This window comes from Anas acuta, chromosome 3, assembly GCF_963932015.1.
Source record: "Anas acuta chromosome 3, bAnaAcu1.1, whole genome shotgun sequence".
Lineage (NCBI taxonomy): Eukaryota > Metazoa > Chordata > Aves > Anseriformes > Anatidae > Anas > Anas acuta.
Window position 1 is genome coordinate 55553287 of NC_088981.1, and position 18826 is coordinate 55572112.

At 43.6% G+C, this 18826-nt stretch overlaps 2 protein-coding genes across 5 annotated transcripts in view; both read right to left on the minus strand.

Annotated features, from left to right (window-relative positions):
* Positions 1-18826, minus strand: part of LTV1 (LTV1 ribosome biogenesis factor) — a 350847-nt gene that overhangs the window by 77482 nt on the left and 254539 nt on the right. The gene's annotated exons all lie outside the window — the stretch shown is intronic.
* Positions 1-18826, minus strand: part of PHACTR2 (phosphatase and actin regulator 2) — a 134400-nt gene that overhangs the window by 66521 nt on the left and 49053 nt on the right. The window contains exon 1 of one of the 4 annotated variants that reach the window (XM_068677218.1): positions 13457-13760. The exons of the other annotated variants lie outside the window; for them this stretch is intronic. Coding sequence (XP_068533319.1) covers positions 13457-13505 — 49 coding nt within the window. The 5' untranslated portion in view covers positions 13506-13760. Of the gene's footprint in view, positions 1-13456; positions 13761-18826 lie in introns of those variants that run through there. 4 annotated transcript variants of the gene reach the window in all.

Consider the following 18826-nt stretch of genomic DNA (forward strand, 5'->3'; position numbering starts at 1 on the left):
AACTTGAAATATTGTGGCCATTGCAAGCAATACAAAAATCAACTTAAAACCAGCTATAAATATGAGTAACTCAACCTCAATATCATTCACTGTCGTACTTTTGTTAATGATAAAATCAAACTTAAAGCTACCCTAAACATTGAAAAATTTCAGTATATTGCTGTTTAATGATTCAGAAGAAATAAAATGTCATTGGAGAAGTGAAGCGAAGCAAACCAGAGTGTCATGGGCCCAGAGATAGCTGAAGTTCTTGAGTATGTTGGAAGTGCAGCTGATACGATTGGATATTTCTGTAAAACAATCTGCTGGGAAGAGTCAATGTTTCTGGTAGCACATCTTCAGGAGGATAATACTGTATTAAAGAATAACCCACTCATACTTGAAATATAACACACTTCAAAGTGAATTGAACAAGCATAACATTTAAGAGCTTACAGAAGAAATTCACACACAATCTTGTGCCAAAGATAGGAATAGGATTAGTCAGTAAGAAGTGTGTATAAGGTTCAGGACAAGGTTCAAATTTTCCCACTTTGTGAGCACTGTGGCCACATTGATCCAGATGAACAAAACTCAGAAGTGTTAGTATATAGTTGTGTGTTTAAAAGGAAGGATTTGTAAAAAAAAAAAAAAAAAAAAAAGTACAAAAGCTTGAGTGTCACTGAAAAGCTCTGCAACTATTGCTAGCAGCTCAAACCAGCACTGGAAATTCAACATCATCCCAAGTAAAGTATGTACAGCATCAGGGTTCAACAAATTCACTTTGGCTTTACATAAGCTCTCTGAAGTTTTCTTTTTTAAACTACTACCAAATGTTTTCCTAGGGAGGGAACATTATGTGATAGAGCACACGACTGTTTCCAGAGGTCCCTGGGAAAGTGAGCCATCTCTTCGAGAAGCCCACAGGAACACATCAGAAAGTGCCACTTGCAGTTTCTTCCTGCCCTGACTGCTCCTCACACTCTCATCATGGGCTTTCACGTGACAGATTTGGCAGCTTGCGGGCACCACAACAGAGAGCGCGAGCTATTTATCCGTTCATTTATAAGCTATGTGGATTGGTTCTCCTCCAAAGAAACGAGCCTCAAATGCTGAGTTTCCTCCGGTGGTGTTTGCACCAGTGTCCTTCTCCGGGGTTGCTCCCAGCAGGCTTCTGGGGTGCCTGCTTTCCTGCCTGGCAATAGTTCCCTGTCGTTCCCTGCTGTCCGACACAGCTGCACAAAGCAGCCGCAGGGATTGCATCCCGATCGCATTCCTGGCTGGAACACAGCAGGCATCACAGCCTGGCTGTTCCCCCAGCACCCTGCTCACCCCCAGAACAGGAGGCAAAGGAAAGCAAGGAGCCCACAGATGACGGACATCCTTGCTCAGGTGGGTGCTGCAGCTCTGCAGTCTCATTTTCTTGCCTGAAGCCCACTCGGCTCTGTGCTTCCCTGCCTGCCAAAGGCATGGGGCCCCTCCAGCAGCCAGCTGCAACCTGCCTCCCTCAGAAAACACCTCCCAAAAATCCCTCTTTGACACGGCCGAACAAAGCTGATGCGTAACTTCAACTCCAGCTCAACAGGCTTGGTGTAAAAGCAGGTTAGGAAACAGAGAGGCTAACAATTATTTTTTAAAAGAGCGCTTTCAAGCAGCTTGCAAACAAATGACTGCAAGTTTCCTGAGCTCAGGGGAGTGGTTGTGACATTCTGGAAATGAAAAGGAGTGATCAAGGGTTCAATCACTTCTCTTGGCTTGAAAAACGTTTATAATTCCCCCTAAACCTCCCTCCTGCTCGTGCAAACATTCAAGCACTCAGCATTTCCAAGCCCAGCGCTTGCTCCCCAGCTTGCCTCCTTCCACCCCAGCTGGCTGCTGGGCTTGGGCTCAGTGAGAGGGCGGCAATTTTCACCCGGCAGGGACCCAAAAGGGGATGGGCAGGGGACCCCGCACCGCTCCCGCAGGGCTCCTGCCAGAGGTATGCATGATGTAACTAACTCGAAGCTTCTTGGCAAATCTTATGGCAATTTCATGCTTTTATGAATAGCAAGTCACTGGGAACCGGTTCTCTATTTAAATCTTTTCACTTAAAAATAAACCCCAAAGTTCTCAGCTTCGTGTTTGTAAGAGACAGCTTGAGATAGCAACCTCCAAGTGGCAAAGAAAGGAGAAAAGAAAATAAGGTCCAGAGTTTTATTTTTGATGTGTCATGATCTCATGAGCTTGACCCATCACTTTTGAATGTCTAGTGTCAGTAGTAGCATGGGTACCATTTGATGACCATGAGGGAACGTATGGGAGCCAGCAGTGACCATATTAACAGGGCCATATAACCTCCTATTTTAAAGGCTGCCCTATTGGGTTCAGACAGGCTCCAGCACCAGCTCCAGCACCAGCACTGGCATCCTCCACAGTCAGCACCCCCCTGGTTTTAAACCTGTCTTCAAACTGATTTCAGAATCACAACTGCTCTGCAGCTCTCGGCCCTGCATGCTGGCTCTTGGAAAGGACCTTTGTCTCCACAAAGTATTTTGATGAACCCACCTATTTCCTGGCTAAAACAAGACAGAGCTTAAATGCAGAGCCAAATACACACAGGCAGAATACTGCCCTTGGTGTGCTTCATTCAAGCTGTTGAAAAGAATGTAGGTGACATTTTATATGGAGTCAAAGGACTTCTGGGGGGGTTATTTGGATATTTTGTTTATAAGCATGAAAGCACCTGCCAGTAAGAGCAGGTGACTAATGGGTGAAAATGCCCAGTGGACAATAAAAAAAAACAAACAGAACTTGTCTGTTTGTTTTTTGAGAACAAAGTTCTCATCAACAATTTCATTTCAGGTCAAATTTAACGTTCACTGTAACACAGATGGCTCTCCTCAGGTAATTACAGCAAGACTAGGTGACATGGAGGGTTGTGTCCACCAAACTAAAGGACCCCATTTACCTCTTCTGGCACCTACCCAGCTTTGGTGAGACCTAACCAAAACCCTGCTGTACCAAAACCCTAAATCCACTATATCCTGCTACAGAGGAGCTCTGAGGAGTGCTGCTCAGTGTCTTATGTCCCAGTTCTTTAAGTGGTTTTAGACAAAGAACCCTTTGCAGTGATCACTATCAGAGCTCTGGCATTTCTGTTTTAACTGATAAGAGACAAGAAATACTTTGAAAAATGTCACAGTTTTCTTGAAAAGTTCACTACAGAAGTTTACACAAAGAATATAATATAAATCTTAATCTGATAGTAAAAACTTCTACAAATATATGTGACTGCACACACGTCTGTATCTCTCTGTGAGACTCCAGCCCCAGTCCTTGGGTTAGAAAAGGAAAGATCCTGTCCCTATGGCAGGGGAAAAACAAAAAACACACACATCAATACAACACCAGCCACAACTGAGATAAACTGATGATTGTCCTTCTCCCGTAACTTCACAGCAAGCTGCTGGCTAGAACAGGCTGCTGGAAATCCTCGTAAAAGACTCTTCACTTCGCTGTCTCTTCTTGAAGGGTCACCTGGTGCACTGTCTCAGTATTACCCAAACTTCCCAACTTTCTTACCCCAAACGTGTTCTTTTTTCTTTACCCCCTAAAGAACAACATTTTTTTGGCTTGTCTCAAAACTTTTGCTACCACCCCATGTATAAAAAATAAAAATAAAAATGCCAAAAATGGTAGGAGCACGAAGTGAGTTATAAAGAAATAGAGTAAGATGAAATAAACCCCTCAAGAATCACAAGTTTTCCCTGTGTTAACATCTGGGCATGGAAGTAACTGCTTGAACCAATAAAAATGGGCTACGTGCTGGCATTTATTTATTTTTTTAAATGAGATTGAACTGCCTGGTATTTATTTGTTTTTAAGAAATGGCTAATTTAATTAGTTCTGCCTCCTCTGTTGTTCCTCCACTCTCCTCTCACTCCCATGTGGAATTTAGTGCATAAAGAGTAAAAAAATAAATTGCAACATAGTAATAAAACCTGTGGCCCCATAAACACAGAGGGTGTGTCAGCTCTTAGGGGTTAAAAAAACCTGATCTGTGCTGCCAGACACCTTTGTGCTGCTGAAAAGACACTGAAGGCTCAGTTCTGCCCTGCTGGTATACAACCCATGAAACAAGCCCTCAGGGAAAAAACAGGTTGCCAATTATGCTAAACAGCAGCATTCCCATCCAGGGACTGTCATGATGTAATTATGTTATCTGCTAAACCACAGGCAGAGTAACAGAGATGTGGGAGGAGAAAGGAGGTTGCTCCCATTGACAAACTAAGGGGATAGCAAGCAAGTTAACCCTGTGCTGTGGCTAACTATCTCCAGATGGAGTCCTCCACCACGATCAACTCGCTTAATGAAGGACTTTATTTGTTTTTTGGTTCATCTCATTTTCTACGGATGTTTCTCGCAGTGTTTTTCTTCTGCGGTTAAGCAAACCCTGGATGTACTGCAGGCTGAGTGACACGGAGAGAGATGTTTTCTCTGCAGGGACAGCTGGCTGAAAGATGTGAATGCAAAAACCCAGGGCCTGACTTTGTTCATTTCTGCTCACTTGGTTACTTGGTCTATAGATTTCAGTTCACCAGGTCTTGCATGCTCTGTTTTTAGTGAGGAGAAAGGATGACAACATTTAATTACCACCCAATGGACATTTTCAGGACTGATTAACGCTCATGGAAGTCTTCAGAGTTGGGGACACAAACCTTCCTAGTCCATGCCAGGGCAATGAGCTGTGGCTTTCACTCCTGTGTGCTAAGAGATCACACGAATGTCCCCTACCCCACTTCAGGGCAAAGTCAGTGGAAAAGCTTAAATCACCTTGATGCATGGTTTCAGCTAGCTATGCTTATTCTGCACTGGGACATAGCTTGGGAAACATGCTGTAAGTACCCAGGATGTATTTTTCTGTTTCAGGTCTCTGTGAATTCCCCCAAACTCTTCCAGCAAAAACTTTTGTCCTCTCTTCAGAATCATGTTCACCATACAGTAAACGTGATGGCACTGTCCAACAACAGGCTTTAAAAGCCAAGCGTCATGGTCATGTAGTTTCTGCAATGCTTTGTAGTTCACATCTCCTTTTTCTTGCTGGCTCATGTTCTGCTACTTTCTCTGACTTCCCTTCCAACTAAACTATAGACCATCTTTCATTTTTGCCTGGTGCTTGTCCAACTCTTGACAACTTGGCTTTATCCACAAACTTCAAGTTGTTCGTGTTATTGTTCACTCACTTGCACATACATAGCTTCTTTCACATCTCACAAATGGGCCTTATGTAGTTCTTCCATATTCCATTTCCATATTTCAAAAGTAGCAATATTCAAGTAAGAAACAACAACAGCATTTTCTTCCCAAATTACCAAATCTGTTATCTTCTAAGAAGAGTTGGACCAGCCTTCAAAATTCTGCAATTGCAGTATTTAAGCACAAGAACTACTCTACAATTAGTGAAGTTGTTTTAAGTCACATATGGATTTTTAATACTAATTATTAATACTAGTATTTTCCTTATTTTTATGAATCACTTGAACAATTCATCAGAAGAGGAGGCCCATGCACGATGGTATAACACACAGGACAACAAAACCACTACACCCCTCTTTGAGTCAACATAAAAGAGGCCAGATTAACAGTGTACTAGAACACTACTTCACATTTTCAGAACAAGAATATTCGTAGCATCTGTGCCAAAACCAACACTTCCTTCCACTCAGAAATGCAATAAATTTACAAAACTGCAAGGAACAAGCCAGTAATCTTCAGACACATTGAATACATTTACAGGAAAGGAAATACAGAGCCAGTTTTGAGCTATTACCAATGAAATGAATTATAACACATTATATATGTGTACTTTAAACGTGCCCAATTTCTTGGCAATTAATTGTTTGGTGTTTTTACTGGTTCTCTCACAAAGACAGCCAGTATCTAACAATCATTTCCCACCAGCTTATAATGACTTTAAGTGGTTACAAGTCAAACTGCTTGACTGTACCCCACTGAATCTACGTGTTTCATAAAGACAAAATGAAAGTGTCAGTTCTTTGATTACTCACAGGATTTGGGGAGGGGGTGAATGGAGTGGGAGTGTTTAAAGAAAAAAGCCCCCAGGAGATTAGTTCTCAGCCTGGCTGACTTTATATTGCTTGTTATGACAGGTAAGCTTCAGGTAAGTTGATCTCTGGGGGCTATAAGCAAGGAAAACATACAAGATAAAAGTCACAAAGCTGACACTCCCTATTTGCAGCTGCATCATGTTTTTGCCTCAGGATGCTACTACGTTGGTTAACATCGCCTGTTTGGCAGCCAAATATTAGAAATCTCCACACGTCCATTAAACACCAGAGGCTGGAGACCTACAAGCCACACTGAGGTTTACCAGAGCCTCATGGGTCGCAAAGTGCTGGTTAGGAATAAGTATCTCAGGCCTCTCACTCGCTATAGTATCTGCAAAAACTGGCTAGGGGCATATTAGGACGTAACTGGGGCCTACAGCATTGTGACTCCTCCATGAACTGCTGTGCCTTTTGGCATCGGTGCAACAACACACATCGACATAGATTAGGATCTGGGATACATCAGCAGAGGCAGCAGCTTGCTGAGGACAAAGACAAGGACGCTGGCACACAGAGCTGGCTTCCCAGACCCAATTTCACTCCCACTAAGTGCTATTTTATGTAGCTCAGGTAGCTACCAAACACAGGCTTGGATCCAGACTGCTTCCTGTTGCCCGTGTCTGTAGTTGCCTTGACCACCGTTTTCTGCTGGTTTGGGCAGTGAGAGTGTAGGCATCTCGCAACACGAATTAAAAAGCACATTTGCAGGGAGGGGTGCAGGTTAAGCTCTAGGAACAGGACTGGCCTTCCTGAGAGCTTGCAGTGGTAGGACAGCAGTACCACAGCCTGGTTCTGTTCAAGGAAACGTCACGCAGATTCGCTGGTAGCCAATTATTGGAACCGGGAAGGGAAGAGGCAACACACACTTTGCTGTTTACATCTTTTCAGTAAAACTTCATTTTCATAAGGGTATCGTTGTCACGGGCTTTTGTATAAATAGTCAGACCTGCCAAGTAGCAGCGTTATCACAAGTTCACAGTATTATATAGAAGCGTGGCGTCCAACTCACAGATAGCCAATCACCACAAACCAGACAGTAAGTCAGTACTTTCACATTTTTTCCTCGTTTCACTTGCATGCAACCTGCCTGCATATCCCTGGCTACCATACAAAATGGCAGTGCAGCCGAGATCCTCATTTCTCCCTAGCTTTTCTTCCCCACTTGCACTGATCATCACGGCTGTTTAAAGCAGTGAGAAAACACAAAGGTAAACAGGGCTTTCACTTTGGACAGAGACACTGTTTCCAGATGCCTGAAAACCAAGCCATAGACAGAACAAATTCGTTCCAACGCAGTAGCCTTGTATAAAGGCTGTGAGCAACTCCAGTCTGAAATCAAATTCCCTACAAACGAGCCTCCACGTGATGGAGGGAGGTATCTGCATCATCTGTATAGACTATTAGTCCAAAACACCGTATGGATTGCAAATAGGCAAGGCTAAATTGATCCACAAAGTGTAATGTTATAACCCAGGTCAGAAAATAGAAAAACAGCACCAAAAACAACAAGAGGTACTCCGGCAAACTTCCACCTCTTTTTTTCCTTTATGCCTAGCACTGGCCCTGCCCAGACACACTCGGATGAAAATCCCTCTCTCACACTGTTGCGGATCCCATCAGAAAGAGCACAGGATCAGGAATCCCACTAGAGAAGGCAATGACGGTACTCTTCAAAAAGCACTCCTCCTTCATATGGGGCTGAATGGCACCTGGTTTGGGCATTTTTGTGGATCAGAAATGTTTTTCTAGCCATTGCTACAAGTGAAAAACTACAGGCAAAAGTAAATTCCGGAAGCAGGCTAAGTATTGGCTGAAGTATTTGTAAATAATGCATCTGTGATTGCTCCAAAGCCTTAAATGCACTCTATTTTTTAATCATCATCATGATGTTCTAAAAGAACTAAAACAAAAAAATAAATCCCAACCCAGCAGTGATTCAGAAGTACTTTTCAGAAATGTTACCACATCTTCATTTTTAACCCTAGAAATGCATCATTGTCCAAAACAACTAAAGGATAACTTTAAGTAGGTAAAAACACATGAAGAAAGGTACTAACTTTAAAGCATTTCCTGCTTTTAATAGGTGGGTCTGTGATAGGCTCAAGCACTGACAAGGACTTGGGAGATCTTTTTTCCTCCTTCTGGAGGTGTCTTAGGCCCACTGAGCGATTTGAGGTAAGCTGTCCTGCTTCCTCAGGCTCAGTTTTCCCATTTAAATCAGGGAATATTATGAAAACAACTGGAAAGTATTTTGGAACCTGTAATTAAAAAATGCCGTCTAAGAACATTATTATCCACGAGCAGTAAGAAAGCTGAGGAAGAGGATCTAGGAAGGAAGGACAACTGATCCAAGGGGCGGCTGAAATCTTACAGAGTGGGATCAGTTTTCAGTGTGCCTTAGCACAGGGGGCTCAGGAGGAAATGAGAGCTCCTGGGAGCTTCTGGGGGGAGTATCAGGGTGGTCATCTGGTAACACAACTCCATACTAACACAGCCAGCATGCTGGGCTTCGCAGCCCCACCAGCACTGACCTCCTTGGGGTCGGCTCTCATTCTCATAGCAGATGAGGAAAATGATGGCTAATGCTACAAGCAGGTGATTAGCAACTACCAAACATCAGCACATGAAGCCATCTCAGCCAGCATGCCAGAAAAGAAAGGTCATCTCTGCTGGCAGCAAAAGGGACAACTCTTGGTATCCCTGAAGCAGCCTTAGTGTGAGAAGAGGCAACACACCGCCCCATATATAAACAGTGATTCATTTCACATGGTCACACTTGGTCCTTCCTTGACAGTGCAAGCCAGAACATGGTTTTGGGTACTGAGACCCACATTTACACAGGAGTTTCTATTATTTTGGTGTTTCAACTCACAATACAGAAGGACCAACTTTTAAAAGGTCTAAACACAGATCCCATTAGCAATAGGTGAATTTGTGTTTACCCATTCTGTCTGAAAACACGGGCTTTTGGGGCCTTTGATGAGGTATCTAAAATATCCAGTCCCTCAGCCCAAATCCTGGGTCAAACTGCCCACTTAATTAGTCCAAATCCTGGAGCTACCGCATCTTTGGCCCCATCTGACAACCCAGGTAAGATGAGAAAGAGTTGCCCATGTTCAAGATCCAGAAAAAACAGAAAAGCTTTGGATGCAAACTTAGCAGAAACTGAAAACAGATTTCCTTTTACATCGCAGTTATAACTCTCCCAGAACTTACAAAAGCATAAAAAAGGAAGAAAAAAGGAATAGGATTCCCAGTGCAGTACTGCGAGGATTCAGCCTCAGAGCCCTCAGTCAATTTAAACCTGGGGAAAAAAAAAACACCAAAGATGATGCTCTCTGCCAAGAATTTCCTCTGAGACTGTGGGCAAGTCATTTAGTGCTTCACCTCAAATGGGACTTGACTCTTCAGCTGAATATCTTGCCTTTCCTTTCTTTAAAGTGCACCAGTAACTGAAATGACCGGCTAACAGGTGTGTTGTGAGTAGCTCAGTGCACCTGTAAATGCTTTGAGATGCCCTGCTGTAAAGTGCAATGATGTCAAAGTTCCTCCACTTTTAAAAGGATGAGAAGCTGGAAGCGAAAAATAAGCTTTATTTTTTTCCCCCCCAATTAGGAATTATTACTATAGGGGCTTTGTCTGCACCTTCAGATTTGCAGTGAGCTGAGTCAGGATGAAAATTTAAGGCTGTTGCTGAGTATCTCCATAGGAATAGAAATTCTTGCTCCAGCACAGCATCATCAGTAGGGCTCAGAAGTAGCTACTACTGAAGAGTGCTGCTGGAATAACTTCTCTTCCACGACAAACCCTGATAACCAACTAATTTGTCTGTCAACACCTGTGGAACTGCTGAAACAAACATCAGTTCTCCATTTCATTTCAGAATTAAGATAAGTTTGCCCAGTTAAGGCATTACAATTTCTCTGCACAGACACAGGTGAAGCTGCTGGTTTCTTGTCAATTAAGAGGAAATCCCATAATGCCAAGAGAGATGAAAAAGAACAGTCTGAGAAACATGTTAACTTTTGACCTATGGTAATTATTTCACTGAGTGCCAAAATCAACAAACAACAGGATCCTGAGAGTAACTGCTTTCATCTCATGGGGTGAGCTGGGTGGGAAATGGTTTTCCTGTGCTGTCGAAGTACATTTTCATGTCTTGGAAAAAAAAAAAAATCTGGTCTATAACAGGATGAACCCAAGCATGACAATTTGTGCTCTGTTTCTGCTAAATGTATAAGATGAAAGGAACTCCCACCCATCCCACAGTAAACAGACCCATGGACTACGCACGTACACAGCTCTTTGCAGATCAGTACAGGGATCTGGCCCCCGTCTTCAGCTCACCCAACTGAACACATCAGGGCAGGAGGTTCTTGAGACCTGCCCTTTACAGCCTGCTCCTTCCCCTCTCCACACTCAGCTGTGCTCCAAAGACTCCATACTGAACTGACGGATGCCCTTCTAGGAACACCTGTAGACATGTTTTTACCATGTCTCATTTTTTGACAAGTCATAACCATGGGAAAAAAAAAAAATCACCAGAAGTCTTTTCCACCCCATTGAAAATACCATTTATTATTATTATTTTTTTCCATTAAGTGTTTGCTTTGCAATATGACAATCACGCTTCCACTTGAGGACTCAGCTGTTTGCCAGTACTCTGTGTGGTACTGAATCACCCCAGAACAAACCCAAAAGGAAAAAACGCACAACTCTTATCTTTTGATAAGCTGTTTATCAGAAAGAAGTAATAGCCTTTGCATATGAGAGCTGATAACCCCAAAAAGCACCGAACCCAAGCCAATGAACGAAGAGAGAGCACTTCAATCAAGTCCTGCCAGGCATAGGATAATCACAGAAGAGGAAGGAAGATGAACAAGGACAGTATGCACTCATCCTTTTCCACGTATCTATGCTGTCTTGCTATCACTGGCCAATTCCTTTTTAATCTTCACAGTTGCAGAGCACGACAAATAACAAACAAGCTTTAGAAAATTAATCTAAATGCCAGAAAAGTTAGAACTGAGGGAGAGAAGGAGCTGCCTGCTGTGTGTTCACAGACAGCTAAGACCTGCTTTGCTGTCCATCTACCCATTACAGTTAGGGGAGGAGACCAAAGCCCAGGTTCTCCTGGCCAAAATACTTGAACACCCACAGTGGACAGCAAACCCCAGGGAGAGAGCATTGCTGCACACAAACATTGCATGTACTGGAAGCTGCTGGAAGGCAGTGGGACACAGAAACACGATTCCTTCTCTCTGGATAGAGCTCTGCTCTGGCTGGTGTGAACATGTATTTGCTGTGCTGAGAACTTACAGTTTTATGGGAAGGCCTCAGTCTTGCACTTCACCCAGTAGAAAGTGCCAACAGGACATTGGGCTGTTTAAATATTTCAGTTTATATTTCCCTTTCCAAGAGTAAAATCTTTTATTTAAAGTAAATCTTTAAAGAAAGGAAAAAAAAAAAAAAAAAAAAAGCAGGACATTGGATTGTGCTCATACTGAATACTGTATTGTACAGTATATTGTATTTATTATAATATCCTTTCAGGAAAAATCTTTTGAGTTTTCTGTATCAAACCATTTTCAGCCTACCAGCCCAGCTAAGCTCCCACTGTAATTCACCAGTACCGTGCCCAGAAAACAGCCCCTCTGAACCCCACATGGGCACATGAAGGGCATGAGAGAGCAGGATCACAACCCCTAAAGGCTGGCGTGTTTGGGGAGAAGAATGAAGCCAACAGGCAAGCGACTTCTCACAGCTGCTTTTGTTTGGCTCACGAGGGATCTGAATGCACTATTGATTCCTTGGCACTAAAACACTAAAACTGTGCGTACAAGACAGGGATCTCCTTCAACTCTAATCTCTAGCAGCTGTCAAAGACTTAAACAGCTTGTCGTTGGCCGGCATGCCAAAATCAATGAAGATTTTAGGATTCTTCGCGTAAGGGGTGATCAGTCTCAATTGGAAGCAACAGGAGCCAGCCCCCACCCCAACTGAGCTGGACCAGGCATCCCAAACTTCGTGATTTATTGAGCATTCAGACCATATCCACACAGCAGATGAGAGAAAATACATAGCTCTGCCCCTCATGAATGTACCTGCCCCAAGGGCTTCTCGCTGAGGATGTGCTCTCCCAACATTCCCAATGGGGCTGAACCTGCAGCGTGACTGCTCTTCTGCGAGACCTCCTGAAGGCTCCAGCAGTGTCTCAGTACAAGCCCACTGCTCTTAAATGGGTGATGACAAGAATTTATTTGGCCACACCAGGGTAGCATCATTATAATCTACACCTTCAGATAACTGCCTCTTATTGCTCCTGATTGGAAATATCATTTTCTGTTAGGGAAATATTCAAGGGTGATGTTCTTTTCTTGTAGTTAAACCTACAAATCCAGCCCAGGTACAGTGCAGTCACATTCTGCGGAGACAACGCGAGCCCCATAACTATGATTTGTCAAAATAACCTCAAAATACACTTTCGCACATAGCAGCTCTGACACGTTTTGGTACAGGACGTTTAACAAAAGCTTTTAACCCATACATCTGTTTCCTCACAGCTGTTTCCTCAGTGCCTACCTCGGTACAACCCTAACGTGCTGGCTGCCGGGCGAGACCTTCAGCAAGATTTAGGCATTGGAATGGGCTGCCCAGGGAAGTGGTGGAGTCACCATCCCTGGAGGTCTTTAAAAGACGTTTAGATGTAGAGCTTAGGGATATGGTTTAGTGGAGGACTTGTTAGTGTTAGGTAACCAAAACTGTACTTGAACGTCCCATGAAGAGAAGAAGGAGGGGAGGGGAAGGGGATAAAGGAAGCGTGTTGTACTGTCTCCTAGCAGACAGAACATTCCTACATTAAGAGCAGCGAGAAAACTGAGAATAAAGTTCAGAAGATAGAAAGGACTACAATGGGATTTGTTTGTTTTAAAATGAACCCAAGGGAAATAGACGCGGAGGAGCAACGCGTGCAGTGCCGTTTCTGCAGGAAGCCTCAGACCTGGCTGGCACCAATCCAGCCCCTACACCCCATGGCTGCGGGAAGGGACCCACAGGTCCTTCCTACCTCCAGAAAGCCCCTCCGCGAGTAACCGCGGCTCCTCAGTCCCAAACAATAACACCGAGGAGAAGCTCCCCTCGCACGCTCTGCCTTTACTCCCAACAAATCCCGCTCACACCGCGACCCGTCCCGCAGCCAGATGGGCGGGTTACCAGCCGCGGGGCTGGGCGAGGTGCCAGCAACCCTTTCCTCCCCCCTCTTTTTTTTTTTTTTTTTTTATTTCTCCCCGTTTTCCCCCCCTCCCATCAGTTACCCGGGGAGGGTAGGGCAGTGAAGGAGGAGCCCGTGGCCAGGCGGCTCCGCTACTCACCGCCGTGCGCGGAGGGCTCGGGCAGCGTGGAGACCGAGGTCTGCCCCATGGCTCGGCCGGGAGGCGCCCCGCCGTCACGCCGCCCTCCGGGGGCGCAGCCTCCTCCTCCGCCGCGGCTGCAACCGGGGGACGGGGACCGGGACCGGGACCGGGACCGGGACCGGGACGGGGACGGGGACCGGGGCCGCGCCGCCCGCCGGCGGGCGGGGGGCGGCTGGTCCCGGAGCGGCGGCGGCGGTGGTGTCCCGGCGGCCGCCCCTCATGCTGCCGGGGCACGGCTCCGAGCGGGACGGAGGCTCCGGCGCCGCGCCCACCGCGGCCCCCGCCCCCGGCACCGCCTCGGCCCCGCGGGGGCCCTCCCCGAGGCCGGGCCGGCAGCCCCCGGCAGCCAGCGCTGAGAAGGGGCAAAAAGGGACACTGGGATCAGCCGAGGGGGAAGGCGCGGGGCAAAGAGGCATCGTGTAGCACCAGGGCAAAGGGAACAAAGTTTCTAGTTTTCGTTAGTGTTTTTCTTTTGCTGGATAATCAGAGCCCTGCTGTGGGCTTAATCCTAGAACAAACAGGTAACTGTTGGCCGATGGAGGAAAAAAAAAAACAAGAAAAACACACATGAAAACCATCCCAAATGCTTAGTGGTTACTGCTGCTCAGTACCTAGGAACAAGCACAAAGATGCATCACACGAGGGCATGGAAGGCTCTTGTGAAGAACACGCCAGAGAACATCTGTTAGTGAGACCTACGCTGAAGTTAACACGGTTTTGAGTGGCCTGGAAGTCCTAGAGAGGGTGGCTGAGGAGATTTCTGGCCTTCCTGTGTGTTGGTCCTGCGATGGTGTTTTGGGAGCTGCAGAACTATGAGGCCCGCGCTCAGGAAGCAAATTCAGTAACAGCAGCAGCTGCTTAGCCTGGCATCAGTCACGGCCAGAAGAGTCTTGCAGTCAACTAAAACACAACAAGTAGTCAAGAATACAACACCAATCTTCATAGTTTTTTATAGAAAACTGGTCTTGGTAAACAAATGTATTCCCTTGTTGAATGCAATTAACACGTTCAGTTGCCAAAAGTACTGGCTTGAGTCTAACGGACTTCAATCAGGTACCTGATCTATTACGAGAGGAAGAAGTGAGGACAACACCAAAATTACTAAAGCACAAACAGGTGAAGAACTAGATAAATGAAAAGACCAATTGCTTGCAGGGCACTAACATTTAATGAGGGTGCTTCTGTTGGGGAGCTGTAGGGACTCTCAGTGCTTTCATCGGCCATCTAGAGAGGAATTATTTCAAACAGCTCTGAAAGACCAAATAAATCACTCCTGGCAGCAATTTTAGGTGGAGTAAATATTACCAGAGTGATAACAAGGACACAGCAGTCACAGTTATCTGGATTATTTAACGAACTCAGCTCATTCAACCAAGTGAGTTTGAACAGGGTCAGAAGAACAAAGTCAGACCTGAAGGACTGAGCAAAACAGCCTGCAGGAGCTGTATCTGAGAAAGCTGCTGTGCGTGAGCTGCTGATGATGCACAGGAAAGGTAATATTCTCATTTGGATGTGCAAATAGGAAAATGGTAAGTAGAGATACAGTTACATCATTGTGCTTCTTACCAGACAAAACAAACAAACAAACAAACAAACCAACACTATAACACTATACAGTTTCTAGTGCTGCTGTCTGCTGCTTTAGAAAAACCCTGAAGTTAGGAGACAACTCAAAATCCACAAGATGAGATGCAAAGAGCAACAAGTGCTCTCCAGCAAAAGGCTTGGTGTGGATGTGCACAGGAAAGACTGACACAGGTGCTGCATTTCAATATCCAAGTGCAAGAAGAGCAAGTATAACAGTGCTCCTGGCAATCCAGGAGCCCCCTACAGAGCACTGCGTTGTAGAAAAGTGGCAGGGACACCTACAGAGACACCAGACTGAGCTATGCAACAGGAGTTAAGAAAGAGGCTAGAGGAGATGCTCTCATGATCCCTCCTTCCACACAAGGAGAAGCTTCTTAAACAACTGAATCCTAGAACTTCTTTCTCAGAAGATGGTGGGGTTTTGTTTTTCCAACAATTCCCCACATTTATTACCTTGAAAAATGACTTTAAAGGGGTTTGTTTTGAGAAACTTGAATACTCCCTTTGGAGTTACTTGTAAACAGGAACATAAAAGTGCTCCTGTCTGCCTCTGGTGGATCTCATTAATTTTATCAAAGGAATTTGTGTTCCCCTACCCAGTTTACAATGCAAATGTATAGATCATCTGTCTGCAATGATTCCTGTGAAGGTAATAAACTCCTCAAAGTCTATTCATAAGCACATAAAACGGGTATAGCTATCACATCCTCCAGTCCAGGTGAATTAAATGCCAATACTTTCCCCCCCCCAAAAAAATAATTGATGGTTGTGACTTTCTTTTATATAATTCCTTTGCAGCCATCTCATTGCAAGGGTCCTGTCACCACCATACATCAGTGGTGCTTAGCAGTACGTCGCAGAACTACTCAGGTAGGATTACTACTCTACAAAGTCAGGGAGTTCAATTCCAGTTTAGGGAAGATAAACATGAATTTGTAATACTAACAGGTTGTAGGCATATCATATAGAATAAGAAAATGAAGCTTCTGATTATAAAACTTACCAAAAGAGCAATTTTTCAACAGGAAATAATTTACTTGCATTAGCACATTTAAAGGTGTTATTAAGGAGATTTATATTTGTGAGGGACAAGGTGCTGCGAGCATCCAGCACCATCTCCATAGATCTTTTATTCAGCCTTTTCAAAGTGGGCAATAGCAAACACTCTCTCTTGTTTCCAAATAAGGAATGCTAGTTAAATATGAAATATTCATTAAAAAATAAAATATTTTAAATAGCACTGATCATACATTTACATGCATGTCTCTTTCTGCTTTATGTCCTGCCTAGAGATGCAAACAAGTAACATATTTGTTGGGCTACTCAAGTTACAGTCATTAGTGATCTTAAATTGGGGAAAAAAACAGCACTTTTCTGCTTAAATCTTGCTTTTTAAGGTGTTACATTTAAGAATTCATCTTATGACTCACTAATGAGAGGGTACCCTGAATCCTCAACAGTGTATGAGAAGACATCTACCAGTATCAACTATGAAAGAAACTGGACAGTCAATTATATATTACATTTCTCATATGTAGAGCTATATTTCTGCAATTGCCTCCACACAGAAGAGATTCTAGCATCCTACTGACATTCCCCTATGAGCATCCACACAAAAAACATACATTTAGTATTCAGTTGTCTAGAGACTTTCAATCTACAGTATGATAGAGATATTTTAATCTGTGCAGTAAATTTCTTGCCATGTAGTTGGCTTTCGGAAAAGTTAAGTTTACTATATTACAATGTATATTATATATATGTACAATATATATTATATATATACATAATATATATAATATATGTCAATAACAATTGATTCTAGCAGAGATTTGAGATTGCAATTAATACATCTGTATGAATGCACTTTTTTTCTTTTTTTTTAGGATTTAGGTGATTTATTTATGAGGTGTTTGGATGTTTTTTCTTCTTCATCTTTAAAAAACGAATGAGAAGAGACACAAATGGACGACCCAGCCATTTGTAGTTGTAATGGTCTTTATAAAACTGTGGTTTCTTGAAGTCCAGACATACAAGCAAAGCTAAGAATGTCCCAAAAGATAAAAGCGAGTATTTCAAGATTAAAATTTCCACTTTAATTTTAGCCAGGGCTAATCTTGTGCTGGAGGAAATGCTGCAAGAATATGTTGAAACATGGACATGTACTCCAGCCAGGTGGGGAAGCTGAGGTTCAGCTGATGGGTGGCACAGGTGCCAGTAAGTGGTGCCCAACTGCCCTGACACAATGTTCACATAAATGTGGTCAGTGGATGCGGTGTCCTAGTTAGGTTTTGGTGTCAGAACTGTGTTTATCTGATTGCATCGTGCTACCTGCACCTTTCTTCCCTTCTTGTCCCAGGTTATTGTGTTGGGTACCATAGGGAATTCTGTTAAACTCTGCACTTGCTCAGATCTTCCACCAAAAGAGGAAGAATAGCTTCTTAGTGAACTTCAGAAGGTTTGTAGAACACAAACACTGCACGTTGTATAAATGGCTAGCATGAGATGTCTGTACTGGAGAGAATGTAAAATTTCAAAATAGTTCCCAAGGGAGAGTGAAATAATGCACAGCTTTTAACCTCTCTCACACATCAAAGAACAAACTCCATCCCATCGGTAAAGCTTCAAAGAGGGCTGTATTTCAGTGGGCTTATTATACTGGGATGCCTGATGGTAATACATGACCTACAACATGTAGGATGCCATTGTCCCATCTTTAGAGCTCTGTAGGATCACATTCAGTAGAGACGCATTTTTAAAAAGTGAATTTATATTTCTCTTCCTTCAGTCACTGAGATTAAGTTATGGCTCTAAACATAACGAAAGCTCTAAGGAGAGGACACCATGTTTAATCATAGGACTCAGAATGCAGGACTGGCAAAAGCATTCAAACTTGTAAGAGGAAAAAAATATTAATTAAAATACAAATATGAAATAAAATTATATGCAGAGCTGGTAGAATAGGAACAGCACTGCATCCTACAGACTGGAGAACTGTATAATTAAGTGAACAAAGCAAAGGTTATGACATGAGCCAACATGAACAAGAAGATAAATATATTTTTTTTAGTCATGGTTCACACTATGGTTTATAATAAGGACGATGAATTTGTGCCTGCCTGTAGAGAGCTTGTAGCTACAAATGGGAAGAGTGGAAAGGGCACTGCACAAGCCTGTTTGCTCAAGACCAGAACATCGACTGGTTGTCGGTCTTAAACAGGCGCTGTCAAAATAAAATAACCCTAGATTGTTCTCTCACTTGGAAATATTTTTTAAAAAATATTTTTAAAATATGTTAAAATGTTTGTCCTTTTTTATATTGAATAACCATTCGATAGCAATTCTGTGTTCCCGCAGTGTCACCTCCCATTTCCTATACACAAATACAGCACAAAAAGAGTTTGAAGTCTCTTTTTAAAAAGAGGCCATTGTGTCCGAGTGATCATCACCAATCTGTGGCTTCCCCTTCCCCCCTCAAAACAACCCCACATACATACTTTCTGCATAGTCGAATGAAAGGGAGCTATGCAGAGCAGCTAGCTGAGAGGAACCTCCGTAGTTCAGTCTTTAAATTTGGAAGCTAGGGGTTCAAAGCCTTAGGCCAATGCAATTAATATGCTAATGAGGACTATTTGATTAAAACAAATAGTGGGCATTCCTTGGATGAGATCTGCTTGTACAGCAGTAAGGCTGCGCTGGTTGACAAGTAGGCTGGCCGTTACCTATGAGAGATCTGAGGGG